General features: G+C 34.8%; 1 protein-coding gene across 2 annotated transcripts; it reads left to right on the top strand.

Moving 5' to 3' along the window:
* Nucleotides 1-2,470: 2,470 nt before the first annotated feature.
* On the top strand, nt 2,471-18,849 carry LOC149562214 (C2H2-like zinc finger protein). 2 transcript variants are annotated; one of them, XM_089825755.1, is made up of 10 exons: nt 2,471-2,706; nt 14,203-14,818; nt 14,925-15,055; nt 15,237-15,287; nt 15,417-15,470; nt 15,623-15,727; nt 15,820-16,026; nt 16,171-16,256; nt 16,348-18,044; nt 18,163-18,849. In XM_089825755.1, exons 2-10 carry the CDS (start codon nt 14,335-14,337, stop codon nt 18,543-18,545), a joined length of 3,198 nt encoding a protein of 1,065 aa, XP_089681881.1. In that variant the 5' UTR covers nt 2,471-2,706; nt 14,203-14,334; the 3' UTR covers nt 18,546-18,849. The 2 variants fall into 2 exon arrangements, with proteins under 2 accessions (XP_089681881.1, XP_089681882.1); XM_089825756.1 differs by having other exon boundaries at nt 2,529-2,706; nt 14,203-14,840.
* The last annotated feature ends 1,336 nt before the right edge of the window (nt 18,850-20,185 follow it).

The following is a 20,185-nucleotide window of genomic DNA, read 5'->3' as shown; positions in this document are numbered from 1 at the left end:
TTTTCTTTTGGATGATTTATTCTAGCCCTAATTTTGTAAGTGACAAAAACTTGTATAAAATGGCTTAGGGTTAGGCATTTTATAATGAATGGTGATATTGTAGCTTCTTGCGGTGATATTAAGCTATAAGGGATTATGGATTGTAATCACTCGATATTACTAATATTGGACTTGCTATTGGTGGATGTAGTCCAAGGATTGGGTGAACCAAGTTAAATCCTTGTTTCTTGTGTTTCTTTTTTGTGTGATTTATTATTTTCTAATATTGGTTATATATGCATGCAACTATTATTTCTGTCCCTGGTTAATCCTAACACCTATGGTGGTCTTTCTCAATAACTTGCATAATTTTATCAGGGAGGATGACCTGCGCTTCAAGTGGGTAGAGGGTTATATGCCATGGACATTCTGGATGGCTAAATAGACTACATAGACTGCACTTTGCTTCATTTTTTGATTTTTTGATGGCTCGATGTTTAATCATGCTGATCAGAATAGACTCAGGTCTGTATAATACTTTCTATGGTATCTGTATCATTTGGTATATTGTTATGCGTTACAAAAGACTCTTTGGTATATTGTAATGTGTTACAAAAGACTCTAGTAATTAGACTTATCTTATATTTAATAGAAAAATAATAATATTTTTTAACCTTTTAATTTATTTAGTAAGTGATTTGAATACTCTAACTAAACAAAATTTATGAGAGAACCCATTTCAATAAATTACAGGGCTTAAATATTTTAAGAAACTCTACTAAAAAATTCATGAGACCTCCAACTTAAAAAAGTATTCTAAAAAATCTCAGCAGACCAAATTATTTTTGGAAGTCCCCCTTCATGGGATCACACCTTTGTCCATTTAAATACAACACCAAGGGAAAAATGAAATGATTTCACAATTTGAGTTAGCTCATAAAAAATACAACGAGAGGTAAAGACAACTCCATATTTGGATTTAAAATTTTAAGAAACCATTCTTGTATGTGCATAAATTATCATAGAGGAAGGTCCCATAGGGGGTGCTTCTCAAAAAATCCAAAAGCTGATAAAATTTAAAATTTTAAGAAACCATTCTTGTATGTGCAAAAAATATTATAGAGGAAGGTCCCATAGGGGGTGCTTCTCAAAAAATCCAAAAGCTGATATTTTTAGCAATATTTTAAAGATGATGGTTCTATGAGTTTAGTAGTGCAATTTAGCTCAAAAGCTTAAGCTCCAAGATTTTAAGATACTGAAAATCATTGTGAAAAATAAATAAAAAACTAGTTCTTTTCTAGCATAATTTGAAGTATTATCTAATTTACAAGTGGCTAAAAGAATCTTAAGATGGTAGGGCAGTTTCTAGTTTCAACCACTAATGTAGTGGTCACGTGAAGGGGGCTTGGGCTCTATTTTTAAGGATATGGAGGTCCCATGAGAATCTTTTTTGGGGGATTACAAGATTATTTAGAATATTTACCAAAAAAATAAAAACCTCATTTTTTTAAGCCTTTTTTTACCATATGCCAACAATTCACTATTTTTTTCCTAACAAAAAGTTAAAATTTAGAAAGAAAACAAGTTTTTACTTCTTTTTTATTATATTTTAAATTTAATAACTTCCCTAAATTAAAAGAGCTAATTTTTTTAAGCTACAATAAATTGTATGATTTATGAGACCAACACCTTTAAACATTCCTACTTTTTTAAGAGATTGCTCTATTTTTAAATAAGCCCCCTCCATGGAACCCCAACCTAAATATGTAGCCCTAAAATTTGAGGGCTTTTCTACAAAAATCCTACCATCATATCATTCATTGATTAATAAATATTTTCATTTTTCCATCTCTTATTTCAAGTAAAAATTTTCAATTTTTGTCTTGGTCAACTCTACCATTTGATTTTAGAAACTTCTTCTTCATCTACTAATCAACTCTACTTTCAAATAGAAACTTCATTCTTACACTTAGATCTATCTATCAATTAAATTGAATAATTTAACTTTATCCCCCCATCTTTTTTGAAATTACAAAATTCTATTTAATAACTTTCATTGTAATGGCATAGTTGATTTTTCCTCTAAAAATCTATACTCAAGATCAATCCCTTAATATTTTATAATATATAATCCAATCAAAATGTTATGATTTCAAATTATTTCCACTTTCCAACACACAAATCAACACTTATCCAACAATTTATAATGAAATTGTTAAAAAATAGATTTAATCTGGGTATACTTTCAATTATTTATAAATTTTAATCTCAAATTTTACTTTACACACCTACATATAAATAATAATAAATAATAAGAATAAAAATATATAAAAGTGAAATTATGAACCGACTCGCCATTTATCTAATTATTATTTTATTAGATAAGAAAAATATAACAAAAGTAAAGTAAGTGCAAAAAGAATGGAAAAAGTGCTAAATATTCATCCTTCGCACTTACAAAGTGGGTAAAACAACATTAAGAAAATAAAAGATACCAAAAAGTAAGCAAGCCTTGTTAATAAGACCAAATTTAATTGGTTTTGGGCAGGAAAAGGAAGGGGTTCCGACTTCTTCATTCTGCGTTTAAATTCGCGATCATTTCGCCTCTCCATAAGCAAACATCAACAAAGCTTTCCTTGTCCGAGGGTTTTGTATTTATTATAAGAAGAGCAAACGGAGCTCTGCAACTTGGTTGTTAGCTCGCTCGATCCTCTTCTTTCCTGCGAGGTATTGCTCTTTCTCTCGTTTTTGCTTTTATCCAATCTCATTTATGCTCTGAAATTATAGCCATTTGGAAGATGTAATTGATCTCTGCATGCCCCTATCATTGTTTGTTAGTTTAGGGTAGGATCAGGGTCTGTGACAGTTGATCCTGCATGTATTCAATCTGCCTTTTGTTTAATCGCGCTTTGTCATGTTATAATATTTCAAATCACGATCCACTCGTGTTTGTTAAGGAACTTGGGAATACGTTGCCGAGTTATATATGTTGCCCCACTTTTTGGAAACCCATTATCTATTTTCATCTTACTTTATATTTTCACTTTAATGGACCTTTGTCTGTTTTAAGTTTTTAAAAGGAATGGACGTGAGAGTTTTGCCTCGATAAGCACTGCTACTTGATATTTGAATTCATTCGCACATGTAGACTTTGCTCATTTATGCGGTAGGCACGCCACCTGTATTCAGCTTCAATTAATTCAAATGTTTTAAACTCAAGTTAAACGAATGATACTATCTTTTTTATTCAGATTTCCGTATTAAGATTATTTCTTGGGCAACGGCAATGATAGATTATATTCTATCATTTTTTGAATCATGTGTCAAGGTAAAATGCAATTTTTTCTTCTGGCATGGAGTATTCTTTATAACAGCAGCATTTTTTGAAGTTTGGAGAACCACGAACGAAAATACTTGTGTTAGATGCAAGGGGAGTGTATAGATTATAGACATCTTTTACTTGTGCTTGCTTTGGGTTCAGTGTGGCGTGTTGGTTTGCTTGAACTCTGTAATCCTATGCGTGTACCTTTTCTGTATGTGGCTTAATTTCAGCACATCAGTTGGCATTTTGCCATGCTTATTGTAAAGATCACAATACATACAAATGGTTGATGTTGACGTGCAAGAAAATTGTTATGGAGGAGGGGGCCCCATCAGAAGAAGAATGTTATGTTATAGGATAAGTTATAATTTTGAGCAAGATAATAGGAGGTCCTACTTTTAAAATTTAGATTTAAGAGGGTGTGTTTGGGGTGAGGCTGGAAGTATCCACCACCAGCTTCCTAAATATTTTCTTTCAGATCTTATTGGTCTGTAGTTTGTAAATTCTTGCCAATAGCTATATAGTTGTAGGATTCATGGTAGATCAGCATTCGTTCTTTCTAAAAGAATCATGAAACCTTCCAGCTTCCTTAGATTTTCCAGCTTAAAGTTTAAGGTTGCCCTTTGTTACAAAATCTATGCTTCCATGTAGATATAAAAGCTCCCAAAAAATTCTGAACGGCACCCACTAGGATATTTAGGGAAGCTGCACTCAGTGGAACTGCTACTTAAGAGCATCATATGATTTTGTGAAAGAAATGATTATTATGAAGGCTGCGCATTTTTGCATTCACTTCTCTTTTTGAATTTTAGTTTCAATCTTTGGGCCTGAATTGGCAATTGATGCTTAGGCATGTCATGAATTCTTATTTTTGTTGCTTGGCCCGAGAATATAATATAGGAGATTGATGAAGGGTGCTCCCTTTAATACTTTAAACACATAATAGGAACAAAGAAGTAACAACAATTTGCGAACACAAAATATGGGCTTCTTATTATTGCCACAAATGCGAAATTACAAAATTTAGAATTACAATGTGCTAACCCACATGGACGCCTTCATTACAATAATCTACAAGACAAAGCTGTGAACTATCACCCAGAGCTATACGAGACAATGTTTAGACATTTCTTAAATAGGCAAGTTTATGCCTTTTGGGAAGGTTCTAGACACTCAAACTTAATATCTAGGGCCGACAGACCCGAAAAATACATATAGAGTTGGCCAAATACATTTTTGACATTTATTTTGAAAGTTTTGGTCGGCCCAACTTTCGAAGGCCATAACTCTCAAATTGTTGCTCCATTTGGCTATTATAACCACTTTTTGGAAACCTTAGCTTCTGATCTATAAGCTTATCTCGGTGCAAGCACCCATCCGTTGAGTTTTCAGGCCTTAGCCGGGCACTTTTAGGCCTCCAACGGTGAGCTTGGAGTTTATATACCAAAATTGTAAACCAAAAATCCACAATAAATTCATGAATATGCATGATATGACACTGAGCCTCACCTGGTAGACTGATATATCCAAGGTGAATATCCACCTCTGAAATTAGGACATTCCGAGCTTGTATGACTAACTTATTAAGTAGCAAGCCTCCACAGAGAACAACTCTGCATTAAGAGAACCCTTATTCAGATATTTGAAATGAAATATTTTTGGTTGATGCAAGATTGCTCTTACACCCAGGATGCTCCTCCGTCAGAGATCTAACATGGCATCTTAAACAATTATTAATATTCAAAAGAAATTGCCACTAGTTTTGTAATATTTTGAAGTTCTTACAAAATCTATTTGACCATGTACTTATGGAAGCTACTTGATTTTTTGAGCAACATCCACTAAGACATTTAAGGAAGCTCCACTCATGGGACTGCTAAATAAGAGCATCTTTATGATCTTGTTGAAGAGATGATTTTTATGAAGGCTGCACAATTTTGCAGTCATCTCTCTTTGGGTCTGAATTGGCAATTGATGCTTAAGTATTTTATGGATTCTTATTTTTGTCGCTTGTCCCAAGTATAAAATATATGAGATTAAGTAAATATCAAATGTAACAGAAAATTAATAGTTGGATTAATTTTTAAAAAACTGCATGTATGGGACAGAGGTAATTCATTGAAGAGAGACGTTGTCATAGACTAAAATGACAAGATTAACCTGGAGAAATCCTGAATAGTAGAAAACTCCAGCATGAGTGAGCATTTATGCTCCTAACTCTAACATGCTTCAGTTGAATCATCAGGACCACTCACCTTTAAACATTCCTAAAATCTTTTAGCAGTGACTACTCTATTTTTAAGGACACCCCTTTCCAAGGGATGTGCAGACACTTGCAATAGCAAAACATTATCATATAATGAAGGCTAGGACTTACAAAGAGAGCTAAACTTAGCATCGGATGGACAATCAAATATTGAAAATGCAAGTTGAAATGTTAAGATCCTTCCTATTTCACATTTTTCATCCACAAGGTGATGAATTCAGTTGTTTTGGAGAGACAATTTCGAAAAAGCCATTTCATGATGAATTTTCTGTGGTTGAGATGTTTCACCGATTGTTTTCATTTTTGCAGCCTATGGGAACTGATGAATTCTTGAAACTTGTTTTCTACTTATGACATCTGCATCCCTCTTTCAAAACATCTCTGCAATGCTCTAGATCATCTCACACACATATATGGCAAGATGAAAAAAAACTAACAGACAATGATTCCAACCTATTTGTAAAAACTAGGACACATTTTCATTGTTGTAGTTCATTACGATCATTGACATTATTGAATCGTGGTCTTTTTCATGTATGTAAAAAGAAGTCAGAAGTTGTTGCTGCAATTTAAGGAAGTTAGCTTAATAGTTATATCTAGGACAGCAGTAGAGCAGGATATCTAGTTGCTAACAGAATGCCTGCTCCCTGACATGGTCTCTGTAAACAATTGCTAATCAAAGCAAATGGAGCGATAAAGCGATTTTGCAATTTTTTGTAGGTCAAGGTGTAATCTGTCTTATTGCTTCACCATCCGGCTCTCTTATTTTTATCGTGCTTAAAAAATTGGTTCATGGAGACTGTGTATTGACCATAGAGATTTGAATAAGATAACCATCAAGAACAGGTGACCTTTTCTGCAGATAGACAAATTCATTGAAGGTGCCATTTTTTATGAGAGTAAACAGGTACTTTGTTGGTCAAAGAAGGGAAAGCTACATCTACGAGCCCCTTGATGAGTATCTTAACTAAAAGATTGATTAATACTTGTGGAAAATTTACCTTCTTTCCAATGTAGACTAGACAGTTAGGTAATTTGAAATCCGGGCTTCTTCATGTATGTCCATTGAAAAGAACAAAAGAAGTTTGAAATTTGGGTTTCAAGCAAGAATTAAAGAGGCTGATGTGGAAAATTGTATTCAAGGGAAGACAAAGTTTGCACTTTCTTTTGAGTTGTGTAATGCTTTGGCTACATTATGAATTTGATGGATTGGTTATTTATATCATTAGAGATTATTGTCTTGTTCACTCTGATTGTATAATTGTTATCAGCTAAAAGTAATGATGAACATCTGATGCATTTGAACTGATTTATTGCATGTTTTGAAGTAGAATACCGTACTTCTCAGTGAAAATAAATGTGAATTTGGTGAACATTAACTTGTCTATTTTGGGTTTGTGGTTGGAATTATGAAACAAATATTTCATTTGGAAGTGGTCCAAGCCTTTGATGTGACTCAGATGAGGAGGGATTTCAGAAGTTGAGAATATTTATTAAATATTTACTTGCAATAAATGGTACATTAGTCTTGTAGCAAAAAAACACCACAATGTTTTTTTGAATCTGATCAAATGAATCACAGTTCAATGGTGGTTCAGTTGCTTATTAATTTGAATTTATCATTTGAAGCTAGAATGTCTTATGTCAAGATAAAAACTCTGTATAATTATTGTTCAAGGTTGTTTTTCATGAAGCAGTTTGAATTATTGTATGTATGGCATGAATAGTATACCTTTGTTCGGGTCATTAGATAGAAGATTATCTGGTGGTAAAGGAAAATCATTATCTACATGCCCGCTCGAATGTTTGCAAACAAACAAACATATAATGAGCATGCCATTTTAATTAGACGGGACTCTCAGAATTATTTAATTTGGCAATCAAAAAGGAAAAGAGTTGTAACAAGTTGGTTGATATGTTGGCGAGACTCTAGACCACATTTAATTTTAAGTTTGGATGTTGCATATCTGCTTAAGTCATTTGTCCATTAGGCATATGATAAAGGACATGACCATGTTGCAGAGTTTGGAGATGCTTTCCAGAGTTACATGGGTCTAAGGAACAAATGCTGATACCAAGAAGGCCAATTATATGTAGGGATTTTTGCTCTACAAGTTGGGAAAGCTTTATGTTCATAAAGGAAAAGGAATTCAGCTAATTATTGAAGACTATATTTTAATAGTTGCAGTTCATATTGTTGTGTCAAATGCTTTGCATATTTATGTCTAGTTGTCTAATATACAATTTGATGTTGCCAAATTCATAAGGCTGTGTGTTCTGTGTAGCACATGTAAGCCTAATTCAAGGAAGTTGAGATTGTGTGTGCCACTACCAGTTCCTTTAGACCATGGGAGAATGTGATCATTTGTTTTCTTTTGTAGACTGTCTCTGCAAGATGTGCAAGCTAATTTCATTTAATAATTCTTGAGTGCAATGATGCAATCGATTTATCAGTTTGGTTGCTTTCTTAGTTTAGAAAACCACACAAGGCTTGTTAGCTTTGGATCACATTTTGAAATTATACACCATGGGAGAGTATGATTACATGTTTTGTTGTTCCATACCAGTTTATTAAGATGTGATTCTCAGTTTTTGTAATAATTCTCTTGAGGGAAATGATGCATCTGAGTTGTTTTCAGTTTGGCATGCCTAGATCAATATAAAGGGATATAAGGTTCATGTGCAAGTAGTGGATCACATTTGGAAGATATATGCAATTTTGAAGAGTACTTCATTTCACCATAAATGCATGCTCATATTGAAGCAGTCAAAACTAGTGGAGCTCTTGATGGGGTAGAACAAAGATTATCCAGAGCTCTGGGATAAGAATTTATTATAATACTGCAATTTTTGAAGTACTTATGGGGACAATAACAAAAGAAACACCAAGTTTCATTTGAAATCTGCAAAGTTGAAGTTCAACTGAGAAGGTACATTAAAGTGTAAGAGAGGTTGGACACTCGAGCTATGCAGAAAGCTAAATATGATCAATTTAGAGTGAAGAACCAAGTGTGGACAAGGTATGGTTGTAGTTGTGCACAAAGGATATGAAAGCAAAGAAGCTAAATACACTTAGATGTTTGTTTGAAATATGGAGTTGGATTGAATTTTCCTCCTTTACGTGATATTGTTTTTCATTGTGAAAATGGAAAATTTATATGCTTTTGTTTCTTCAATTTCAAATGATGGAGATGGCGTTATTACTGGATTTCAGAAATCTTGAGCAGGCACACATGTATATTGATTTGGTTATGAATATGTATACATAATGAACTTTACTATAGCAAATCAAACTTTACTTTCTGCTCTCTAACAACAAGCTTTTACTGGAACTAGATGGTTCACGTGTATGTAGAATCAAACCCACACCTTATTCCATCACACTTTGAACAAGAATAGGTGTGTCAACAACACTCGATGAACACATGCAGTAATTCGTGAAAAATACTAGGTATGAGTAGGGACATACACATTTGCTTATGATAAGCAATAGTGGAACTTGCCTTACCATGCTCCTTGTTAGGTAATGACAACCACATCTACATAGTGAACCAAGGATAGATACGAACACTTCCATCCGAGGTCATACAATAAATTTGGATAGGATGCGCACATGTATCAGTCATTAGTTATTATCATCACACTTATATTCACAAAAAATGCTTTTGGGGACTAACATATCCAATTTTAAGTAACCAACTTTATTATGATTGAAGACAAACACAATCAATCACTGCTTAAAAAGTCTGAAGACTATGCCTTTGTGCATTGCTAATGTTATAGATCATTATCACTCTGATTGTTGCGGCTTGGGATCTAATGTTTGCTATAGTCATTTTGGCACAAATAATTTTGCAACTGATACAATAGCTTGGCCATGTTGCTAGTTACAGACAAGTGGATGTGTGTCCTACAATCTCTTGTGTCTCGATCCCTTAGTAGATTTGTTTCTTTGTTAGCGAATTTGGCTTTTAGATCATTATGTCTCTTGTTGAAATTACCCTATGTTTTGCCCCACAATCATAGATTCAATAAAAAATAGGGAGCATAATACAGTGTCGGAAATAAGTTTACCTAAAGACTATAAAAGACTAGGTAGATTCCTGTTGAGATCATGCAATCATGTGAGATGATTATTGAAGATGCAATTCATTAAAATAAATGGTTATTACTAGGGTTGAATAGCATATATTCATAATCATCTCAGTCATATAAAATATCTAATTTATTGTTTGGGTTCATTCATAATGGAGCTTGGATAACGAGACATGATAGGATGCTTGAAGTAATCCTCAACCCTATATGAGATGGCATGCCTAGGGTGCTTGAAGTAATTTAAGGTGTCAAAGAAATCCTCTACCTTGAGCCCAATATTGGATATACCATTCCTCTCGAGCTCATGTGGCCTTCCACTATCCATATGAGGTTGTGTACCTAGTGATGAAGCCTATGGCTGTTCTCCCTCTTTGTATTTCCTTCGTCAACTTGCCATTACTGATTGTTGCTATTTGGAAATCCACATTATTACTTATATCTAGTGATGTTATGTGCTATATACATTAAATTATTTAGTATGTATGGGATTGTACATTATTTTGCTGCATATAACAGGCATATTTAAATATATATTTCAGCTTACCACAATGAGCGAAAATGTAACTGCCTCCAAGACAATAACAGATTCCGATCTCTGATCACTGGTATGAGATTAGTGATGCTTTTTGATGTCTTGTCTTCATTGTATGATTTGAGGTATTGGTGAATGATGATTAAGTGATTGTTGATTAAATGGGTGATGGTGTAATGAATTTGGGTTTGGTACATTGGTGAACACTGAATGATGATTGAATGGATGCTGATAGAGGGATGTTTGATTGCTGAATTACTTTTGATCCCAAAATAAGTGATGATTGATGTGGATGATTGTTTGCTTGACCTTGCTGATTGTTTGTTTGTTTGATTTCTTGAGGGTTCAATGATGGATGAATGAACTTGAAGGATATGTTTGTTAAATTCATGAACGATGATTTATAAGTGATCATTCAATGCCTGGAAAATTTTCTTCTTTAACTACCTGCATTGCCAACAAAGAACAAGTAATGCTTCCACAGTAGCTGCACCAACAGAAAAATGGAACTTCTGTAAAATAGTACAAAAGATTTCATGTGGAGCAGGGATTGCTCTAATACTGGGCTAGATTTTAGAAATCTTAAGAAAGCATATAAGCATATTTTGGTAAAGGAACATAGTGAAGTCTGTTACCAACGAGAAGCTTCTATGGGAACTCATAGAATCCATCTATCAGGTGATCCAAATGCATCTGAAATATCAAATAACTCCAATAGTCACATTGCCCTGCTTGTAGTGCTCAATAGGTGTAAAAAAGAATGATAGTTTGCAAAAGAAACATTAAAGAGAATATGAAAGCTGGCAAAATTGATATTAAAGGACTATGAGAAAGCAAAGAGAAAATGGGGTGACCCAGAATCATCTTTAGAGTAGGACAAGTTGAAATGGGTACAATTTTCAGTGACAAAATACCTTTTGTTTCAGGATGACCATTTGGCTTGTGTCTATGGTATTTTTGCCTCTATCTATGCGCTTGTTTTACATGAACCTGTGATTATATTTTAGGGATCATTACAAGCATTTCGTAGATCTCTCATTTTCTTTCTATTCTTTTAAATTTAGTTATTACTTGTTTTAGTGTATTGGGAGAATGCATTTGAGCAAGTTACACAGTGCTGTAAATGTTATGGTGCTGCTGTTATGTTCTTTTGTATCTTTGAATGCATCAATAAAACAGTAAGCCTGTAAATTGCATTAGAGAAGCAGCAAGATAAGAAAGGACATCACTGTGCCTGAATTTCTTCCACGTCGGGCTTTTAGGATAATCTCTAATGTTGTTGAGCTTTACTTTTTGTTATTTTTCTAGTTCTCGTCTTGTTATAGGACAGGCATATAAATATCTGTAGTTGTTCCAGCAATAAATAGCCCCTTTTTAAAGCACGGATTGACTGCTTTTGTAGTAAATATGAAGGGAACAAGATACCAGTTTAGTCAAATATATCTAGAGGGAACAAGACATCAATTGAGTTTTTAATCTCGAAGATAAATTTTCCTTTCAGCTAATTAGTTATGGAATATCTATTCTAATTATGGTTGTAGTTGGACCTAATGTGTTTGATTCAATTTTCTAGCTTAGTGTGACATAAATTCTGCCAATGTGACCAAAGATCAAGTTGAATGAGCCATTTCACATAGAGACAGATTTCATTTTTTATTGGCAGGAAATACATTGTTTTTGGATTCATACCATTTGGTAGGGGAGCACTACACGCCTTGCCAGCTGTAAAGGAACCATATCTATCTATGCTGAAAGACAATGTTTTTTGGACTTGTGCCAATTCGTAGGGGAAGCACTACACACCTTTGTTGGCTGTAGAGTAACTCTATATCTTCTATGCTGAAAGGTCGTCCCAGTGAATGTTTTTTGAACGTTACATAAATCTAATGTTGGAACCAGGAGAAATTTATCTGTTAAATTCATTTCCAAATAGGTTGGTAGGATTATTGAAAGGGCATGTAGGATTAAATTAAAAAGCTTTTGGACTGTTGGAAGTTTTCGGCGGTCTTTCAGAACATAAAACATATTTGTGATGTTTTAAGCTTATTTACACACTTATTATAATAACCATTCAGAAGCAAATCATTGCAAATGAGAAATTTCCTGTGTAGGCCCAAGTAAAGAGTAGGATATGCATGTCCTGTATGAATAAAATATAAGGCAAATGGAAAAACAAATCCATTGTGGGATTCCATAAGAGTGGTGTTATACATCAAAATGGCATCTTGCTTCATGGGGACCTGAAAAACCTATCCCATTTATATGGGACTAGTGCTCATCTTACAAATGAGCATGATCAGCAAAATTATGTAAATCAAAATATTGTCAACAAAACTAATGGGCGTTACTGAAATAGTGGTTGTTTTGATGCAATGATGGGATGATCGATATTGATATTCTAATCAATAATTGCACCCAAAATTTGTAGACTTGGACTCAGGGTACTTGGCAAGCCCAAACTTTTTCAACTAGGCATAAACTCAACAACTTAAAAATTGTTAATTCTTCAACATGTTTTTATTGTAAAATTGAATAACAAAATGTATCGAATGAGTCTTATAAACCTTGAGGAAGTTTTTCCTATCAATTTAACTCTTCTATACATATAGATTAGAAAATTGCATTGTCACGCAAATCCAGATATTGGATACAATCTATGTTACCAAAATCTTCCTTGCAATACCAAAGTCTGGTCTGGTTCTTGCAAAAGTCTGGTCCTAGTCACGTTCTTCCAAAAGCCTGACATAGACCTTCAAAGTCTGCACAAATTCTGTCAGATGAACTAAACACGAATTTTGTTGTTTTTATTGCAAAATTTGCAATTCTGCAGCAGGACCTAGGCCGAATTTGACCAATTTTTTATTTTAAAAATCTTTTTAAAATTTCGTGTTTGGTCAATTTTAGTCAATCCAAGCCTCCAACCCTAAAATAGACCACTAAAAAGGCCAAAAAAGTAAAACATGTCATTTGGACTTATTCATTAATATGTATGGTGGTTTATATATATATATATATATGGTGGTCTATTTTGCTATGTTGCTTTACTATTAGCATAGTGGTTTATGAACTTGTTTGCTGCTGCATATATATACATATACATGTACACACTCACACACACATTTTTTAAGAAAATACATTTTTTTGTATGGACGAACCCAAAAGCAATTCAAACTCAGCCCCCAAAAATTTGAATGAATTTCAAACCCAAATCTCGAACATGCAACTTAGGATACAATAGCTAGCTTCTAACTGATGACTAGAATTTATGACGACTCTCTAAAAAAGTATATGATGACTCTCTTTAAAATTATATATCAATTTGAAGTTGTTTTGGTTTGTGAAGTCAGTCTTGTTTATCCATTCAGCATGTATGGCATTTAAGTATTTTGTTTTAGATTCATATGCTTAGGATTTTTTTCCCTGCATTGCAGTTTTTCACCATGGACATTGAGTTTTGGTGAGTGCCTGGCAAAAATAAATGGCGAGTTTTTGCAAAAGAAGAAGAAAAACTTTCCTGTTGACTTCTAACTGCAATTACTTGTGCAGTAAAAAAACCTATGTAGTTGGCAAGTACTTGCAGGATTTGCTAACTTTCTTGCCATATGTAAAATTAAATCAAATGTGATACTTTTGCATACAATTTTACTTGGTCAAGTTTTAATCCCCCGTTAGTCTAACTCATATGATTAATTTTAATCTCTCATTAATTGGCAGATTCAGAGCATGTAGAAATTCGAGGATCAAGTTAAAATTACATCTATTCATTACAATAGAATATTAAGATTCGGAAGTTGGCCTAGTTGTATAGATGGCTCAAGTCTGTCTTCTACCGTTGGGATATATAAGCATGATTTTCATAATTCCAGTCTCAAAATTCTCCAAAACTGCCTTTTTCATTATTTTGATGTACCTTTAGTTTCTAGAATATCAACTTTGTGTGAATTGCTATGGGTGATACAATTCCTCGTATCATATTTAATCAGCTGTCATTTTTAATTGTTATGCTAGGTACCTTGTTGGGCAATTGAGCATTCATAGACCATTTGTACATATATACATATATACCCAGAAGTTTTCAAGGCGGCAGCTGCAGTGAGTAAAATAAGGGGATAGCAAGTCTCTCCAAATCTATCATTTATCATGCGGTCTTTTGAGAAACTAGCAGGGGCAAGTCTGTTTGAAACATCAAATTTTGAAATGAAAGCCAAAAATCCGGACACATCAGAGAGAAAAGAACAGAAGACTCTGGACAACCTCATAAGACAAACCATTGGGAAGGACTCTCTTTTACCATTTCCACGGTCAGGAGAGAATCCTGCCCAATTGATTCACTTTCTTCATGCTTTTGAGCAACAGAGTGGGAACAAATTTTCAAAAGGCTCAACAGTTGAGCTTGGAATGAATTCAAGAGATTTCACACGTGATCACAATGGAGTTGCTACTCCATTTTCAACAGAAACAAGTAACATAAAGGAGTCGCTACATAGTAATCTGAAGGAAACAAGATCATTTGGAAACAGCCTGCAGAATCCTGTGGAGCATATGTCTTCCCTCAAAATTCCGGAGGCTGCTGTTGTTGCTATTGCCCAGGCTGCTGCAAAGGTCAATGGTGAGCCTGAAAAATGTATGTCAGTGTCATGCAGCAGGTATCTTTGGCATAGTTGTTTGCTTCATTGTATTGCTAAGTTGAAGTTTGTTTTGTTTCTTATCAATTTTCAAATACTGTGCAGATCTTCCTGGATGGCCGTTATTATCTAAGGTGCAAATGCTTAAATGTGAGAAATGTTCACGCGAGTTTGTTTCTCCTCTTAATCATCGGAGACATACACGAGTGCATCGCCGCCTTTTAAACCTGGAAAAGGTTACTTTGTGTGCTATCATCTCTTAGGGAGTGGTTTAATATTCTGTTACAGTCTTGTTCATTTTTAAGTATTTTTATTTATTGCTGTTGGATGCATGTCTACTACTGTGAAAAATTTAAATTTAAAGCTGTTTTTGATAATGGATACTTATAAATGTTTTCTCTTACTCTTTGCATTCAGCGGGGTGACACACAGAAAAAAAGGGCAGATTTAGCGGAGTTTTGGGACAAAGTATGTTGATTGTTTTAGAAAATACAGACATCCATGTGTTCTTTACTATGATTTTTGCATGTATATATAATATATCTTATAGCTTCTAAAGCTTCTTGTCTAATATTTATTATATGTGTGAATTTGCAGCTTTCTGCTGATGAGGCAAAACAAATCCTGTCATTTAAGAACATAATGCTGGAGGTGGGTTTTTCTGCTAATTTTATTGAAAAGCTTGTCTATATAATTGATTTATTTGTTGTCATTTAATGAGGAAATAGATTTTCAGACAATTGATCTATATAAGACTATAATAATAATATACACCTTCCATGGTGCATTGTTTTCTTTTGTAGGAAGTACCTGCTTCCTCTATTATTAAGGATATGACATCATTTATTCGCAAACCAGGTCGTCCATCTTGGCCACAGTTCTATGTCAAAGCTGGGGCTGCTCTCCTGGTATGTTATTTAGTTGTGTGCGTGCTCTACTTTCAGGTATGTGGTATACAGCTAAGCCTTTAAGATGTTAATATATATGGTTTATGTTACAGGATGTGGCTCAAATGAAGTCTTCTAGATTTCCACTTTCGGCCGCTGATCTGTTTAGTATACTAGATGATGCAAGTGAGAAAACTTTTTTATCTGCGGGTACAGCTCTTTCTGTGCAAAAATTTGTATTTGCTGGAGAAGCAGGGAAGGTTATTCTTGAAGTCAGAAACCTGGTGGCCTCTATGGGGTTCTTGGTTGAGCAGAAACTTGTATGTTCATTTGGTTTTTAGTTTTTGGTTCCATGTTGTTATGATGTGTATAATGTATTTTCCTTGAAGCTTTGACAATTAATTTATTTTTAAAGTTTTAAACCTGTTGGCATTCAACCCATTATGATGTGTCATGCTGGGCAGGTAGAGGCCTGGCTTGTTGACAAGGATGCAGAGGCTCTTCGGTTTCAAAAATTGCTTGTTGATGAAGAGGAAGCTGCTGAAAAAAGGTAATGCTTTTTTGTTCATAGATAAACATTTTCTTGTTACTCTCCTCATTTGCAAACTGGATCAATGTTTTTCTTAATTTGCTTCTTTCAGGCGAGTAGAACAACTGGAAAGGAAACGTCTCAAGAAATTAAGGCAGAAAGAGTTGAAAGAAAAAGAGCAGGTAGTTAATGTGGAAATTGTGGATACTGCAACAAGTTCTCCAGAGTTTGAGACAACCAGCACATTATCTGAAGATGCATCTCCTAGACAGATTCCAGTTGCAAGCTCTGCAGATTATTACAAAGATGCAACAGTTGCTAGAGAAAGTGACGTGTCTAATACAGATCACATAGGGCCTCCTGATATGGAATTAGAATCCAGAGCTTCTCGAGATTCAGTGTTAGGAGTTCCGGTAGATCTAGAGTTGGATTATGCCAATCAGCAAGGACAACGGAAGGATAAAGCTTTTATCGATGTCAATTTTGTGAGTAGTGGGAGAGAACATAAATGTTCTATGGAAACAGATCTAGTCCTCTCTCAGAAGTATGTTTCTGGATACAAAAACCAACAAACCTTTCTGAAGAGGACTAAGAAATCTCCCAATGCTTCATCATCTTGGCAAGTTTCTTCTTCAAATGGGGTCTTAAATCCTGATTCAGTACCAGGCCAGAGGTTTGGTAATAACAACAAACCACTGGCTCAGCGAAACTCCTTGGGAGGTAATGTCTACCGAATTTGGACCAAAAAATCTCATCAGATGTCAATGAAAAACATCAACATAGGTCCTAAAACTGAAGATAGACCAAAAGATGGGGCAGATGCTGCTAGTGAGGTCAAACAGGTTGATTCCTGTAAGTCTTCATCTGATTTCTCAGACAGTGGGTTAACTTGTGAGAGCACTGTAATGGCAGCACAGGAAGACACAGATAGTAAGGCTGTCGAAACAAGTACAAAAGCTGAAGTGAATGATGGACAAAAAACTCCAGTTCTGAATGATGATAGTGTTTCTAGCCATTGTACAAATCCAGAAGTAACTGATGGTGAGTTGTTGATAGGGTCAATGTCTCTCTGTCTTGATCATTTTCCAAATGGAGTAATAAAGCCAAGAGGGGCCTATAAGAAAGACATTGTATTAGAGGAAAGTAAATGTAACGCTGATGGAAAGGACTGTAATTCAATTTGTAATTGCATTGACAGTTCTACTGAATTTTTGAGTGCTTCAAATGCTGTTGGGATAAATAATTCCAGTGCAATATCTCACAGAGCTTGTGCCATCTCATTGAGTGACAGGGATTCTCTTGGACATCCACCTAAGCAGAACGGTCAAGGAATGTTTGGCAAACACGAATTTAGGCAGGAAGGGATTAGTAAGCCTGGGACAAAGATTTGGCGACCTATTAGCAATGCTACAGATTGTAAAGGGGAAGAAGGTATATCAGACTCTATTATGAACAGTGTTCAAACAAACGGTGTCATGATTGATTCCGAAGGGACTGAAATCAGTGCAACTGGTCATCTCCCTTTGAAACATGAGAACTCAAGACATCTGATTTGTACTCAAAATGAAGACAGGTGCTTCGCTGATTCTGAATCTCAACAAAATGTTGATAATTCTCATAATGAAAAACAATTTGGAGAACCTGTTGATAGAACCTTAAGAAATGAAAACAAACTTCAGCTGTTAGATGACACAAATGAAGGAGGTGAATGCTTTAGTAGAAAACCAAATGAAATTGTTGAAACTGTAGACCAGCGTGAAACGGATTTTGGATCAGCTTGTGATGCAGCAGCGGCATTCCTTTCCCATAGTGAGGAGAATTTCTGTTTTTACTTTTGTTGACGAAATTTGCCTAAACTGTATCATGTTTTATAGTCAAGGTTATCTTGCTCATTATACTTATTTGGTTGTAATTGTATGCACTGCAGGATGGGAAGCTGCATTAACGAGCAGTGAAGCAGAGGTTCTAGAAATTTTGGATTCTGGTGCAGTTGAAGGGGTTTTCAGTGTTGCGTCTTCTATAGGTTCTGGAACTGGTTGCTTTGTTTCTGGAACAGTCTCAGAGATCAATTATCTGTCAGGTGCAAGTTTTCAGTCAAAAGGTGGAGGTGATGGATCAATTAAATCTGTTCAGGGAAAGCAAAAATCATTTGATTGTGGATTTGGAGCTTTGGCTGATGGATCTTCAAGTTCACAGGATTCACAGGCAATAGAGATTCTGGAAAGGGAAAGTAAGGGTGATTTTAGAAAACCTCCTGCATTAAAGCCAGAAATAGAGCATCTAAAATACATGCCAAAGCAAAGAAAATGAGAATACGATGAAACAGTCTCTGTTTGATGTATTTTCTCCTGTGCCCAAGGGCTCCAGCAATGGATGTGCTTTGATAGCTTTGCTTTAGTCCATTTTGGAGGTTATTGTTGCAGAATGCTCTTATGCTGTTGGGTGGATCTCAAGGCTGTTTTTCAGTTCTGCTTCTTGTATTGGGGTTATGTCAACCTCAAATTCATAGTCCATTCATCAAAATGATGACTTGTCTGTCTGTCAAACCTGTAATGGATGTTAGATGCAACGGCTTGTATAAAATAGAAAGTGAATGAGAATTTAAATTTGTTCATCTTTGCATGTTGCAGTTGGTCACTTTTTGGGTTGGTTGCTACTTATGTTTTACATGTTCTTTATGATAATTATTTACGATAACAAGAATCCCAGTTGCATTGGGATACTATGAAGTTTGTTTCACTAAAATATACATCTAACAAGTTTAGATTCTGGATCTAACTTGGACAATTTTAGTTGAATTTCCCATCTACTGTTCCATATTTGTATTAAAAGTTATCGTCACAATGTTCATATTTTTTGTGTGTTTCTATCCAGCTCTGCCTACTAAAAAACAAAATAAAATTTTATTTTTCCACATGCCTACTACAATTGGAGAACGATTCGTTATGTACATGTATGCAGTTAGGAAATTTTACTCTGGAAATAGAATTGTTTGGGTTTCTATAAAATTATCCAAGCAATGTTCTGAGCTAATCAGTTTAGAGGCCATGTCATCTACATTTCACGCTGGAAGAGCACATTGGCCGAGGGTACGAAAAGCTTCATAACAAATCAACTATTAAAGTGCTGGTGTGCCATGTCCTAGTCGTAGGGGTGAGCGTCTGAGGCTGCACCTGTTAAGTCTCTCAGATTGTTTATCAGCTCCTCAAGAAGAAAGTAGGGTTCTTCGCATTACAAAAAAAATCCTCGCTAGGGTTTTTTGTTTTTATGATCACTAAGCAATTGATGTGCTTTAACCAAGAAATCCCAAACATTGCCCTTCAGAATATTCATAAGAATAATAAAATACAATATTTTTAGTTTGATTGGTTAGCAGAGTTCTTATTCTTCTTATGTTGCTACAGCCTCCTTTTGTGTGTCTGGTTGCAGCGAAAGGTGCAAATGGACTATGCCAAGTAACATATTGAAGAGCTCATACAAACTGCGACTGCTTTATATTATTTTAATGGCTTGTGCAGCATTCGTGATCTTTTTGTTGGATTTTTCACATACACATTCTCACGGTGTGTTAGCAGTATTGGTTAAATAGCCAACTAAAATGTAAAGTACACGAAGGTGTTTGAAAATAAGTGTCCCTCCTGGTAAGATACACGTTTTAATTTGCTGTTTAAAAGCTCATACAAACTGTGGTTGCTTTATATTATTTTAATGGCTTGTGATGCAAATGGACTATGCCAGGGAACATATTTAAGAGCTCATACAATCCGTGACTGCTTTATTTATTTTAAATGGCTTGTGCAGCATTCGTGATTTTTTGTTGGATTTTTCACATGCACATTCTCAAGTGTTTTAGCGGTATCAGTTAAATAGCCAACTAAAATGTGAAGTAGACAAAGGTGTCTGAAAAAAAGTCCCTCCTGGTAAGATACATTTTTTAATTTGCTGTTTAG

This window comes from Cupressus sempervirens, chromosome 4 (assembly GCF_028749045.1).
Source record: "Cupressus sempervirens isolate cs-2001-9-10 chromosome 4, ASM2874904v1, whole genome shotgun sequence".
Classification (NCBI taxonomy): Eukaryota; Viridiplantae; Streptophyta; class Pinopsida; order Cupressales; family Cupressaceae; genus Cupressus; species Cupressus sempervirens.
The sequence above is the reverse complement of the archived record's forward strand: the minus strand, read 5'-3'. Positions and strand labels throughout refer to the sequence as shown.

What these genes read in the sequence shown, in the direction of transcription:
- LOC149562214 (XM_089825755.1), top strand. Translation starts at nt 14,335, where the DNA reads ATGCGGTCTTTTGAGAAACTAGCAGGGGCAAGTCTGTTTGAAACATCA. An exon ending in TAGCGGAGTTTTGGGACAAA is followed by an intron (nt 15,288 to 15,416) that starts GTATGTTGATTG and finishes GTGAATTTGCAG; the next exon opens with CTTTCTGCTGATGAGGCAAA. An exon ending in TCTTGGTTGAGCAGAAACTT is followed by an intron (nt 16,027 to 16,170) that starts GTATGTTCATTT and finishes CATGCTGGGCAG; the next exon opens with GTAGAGGCCTGGCTTGTTGA.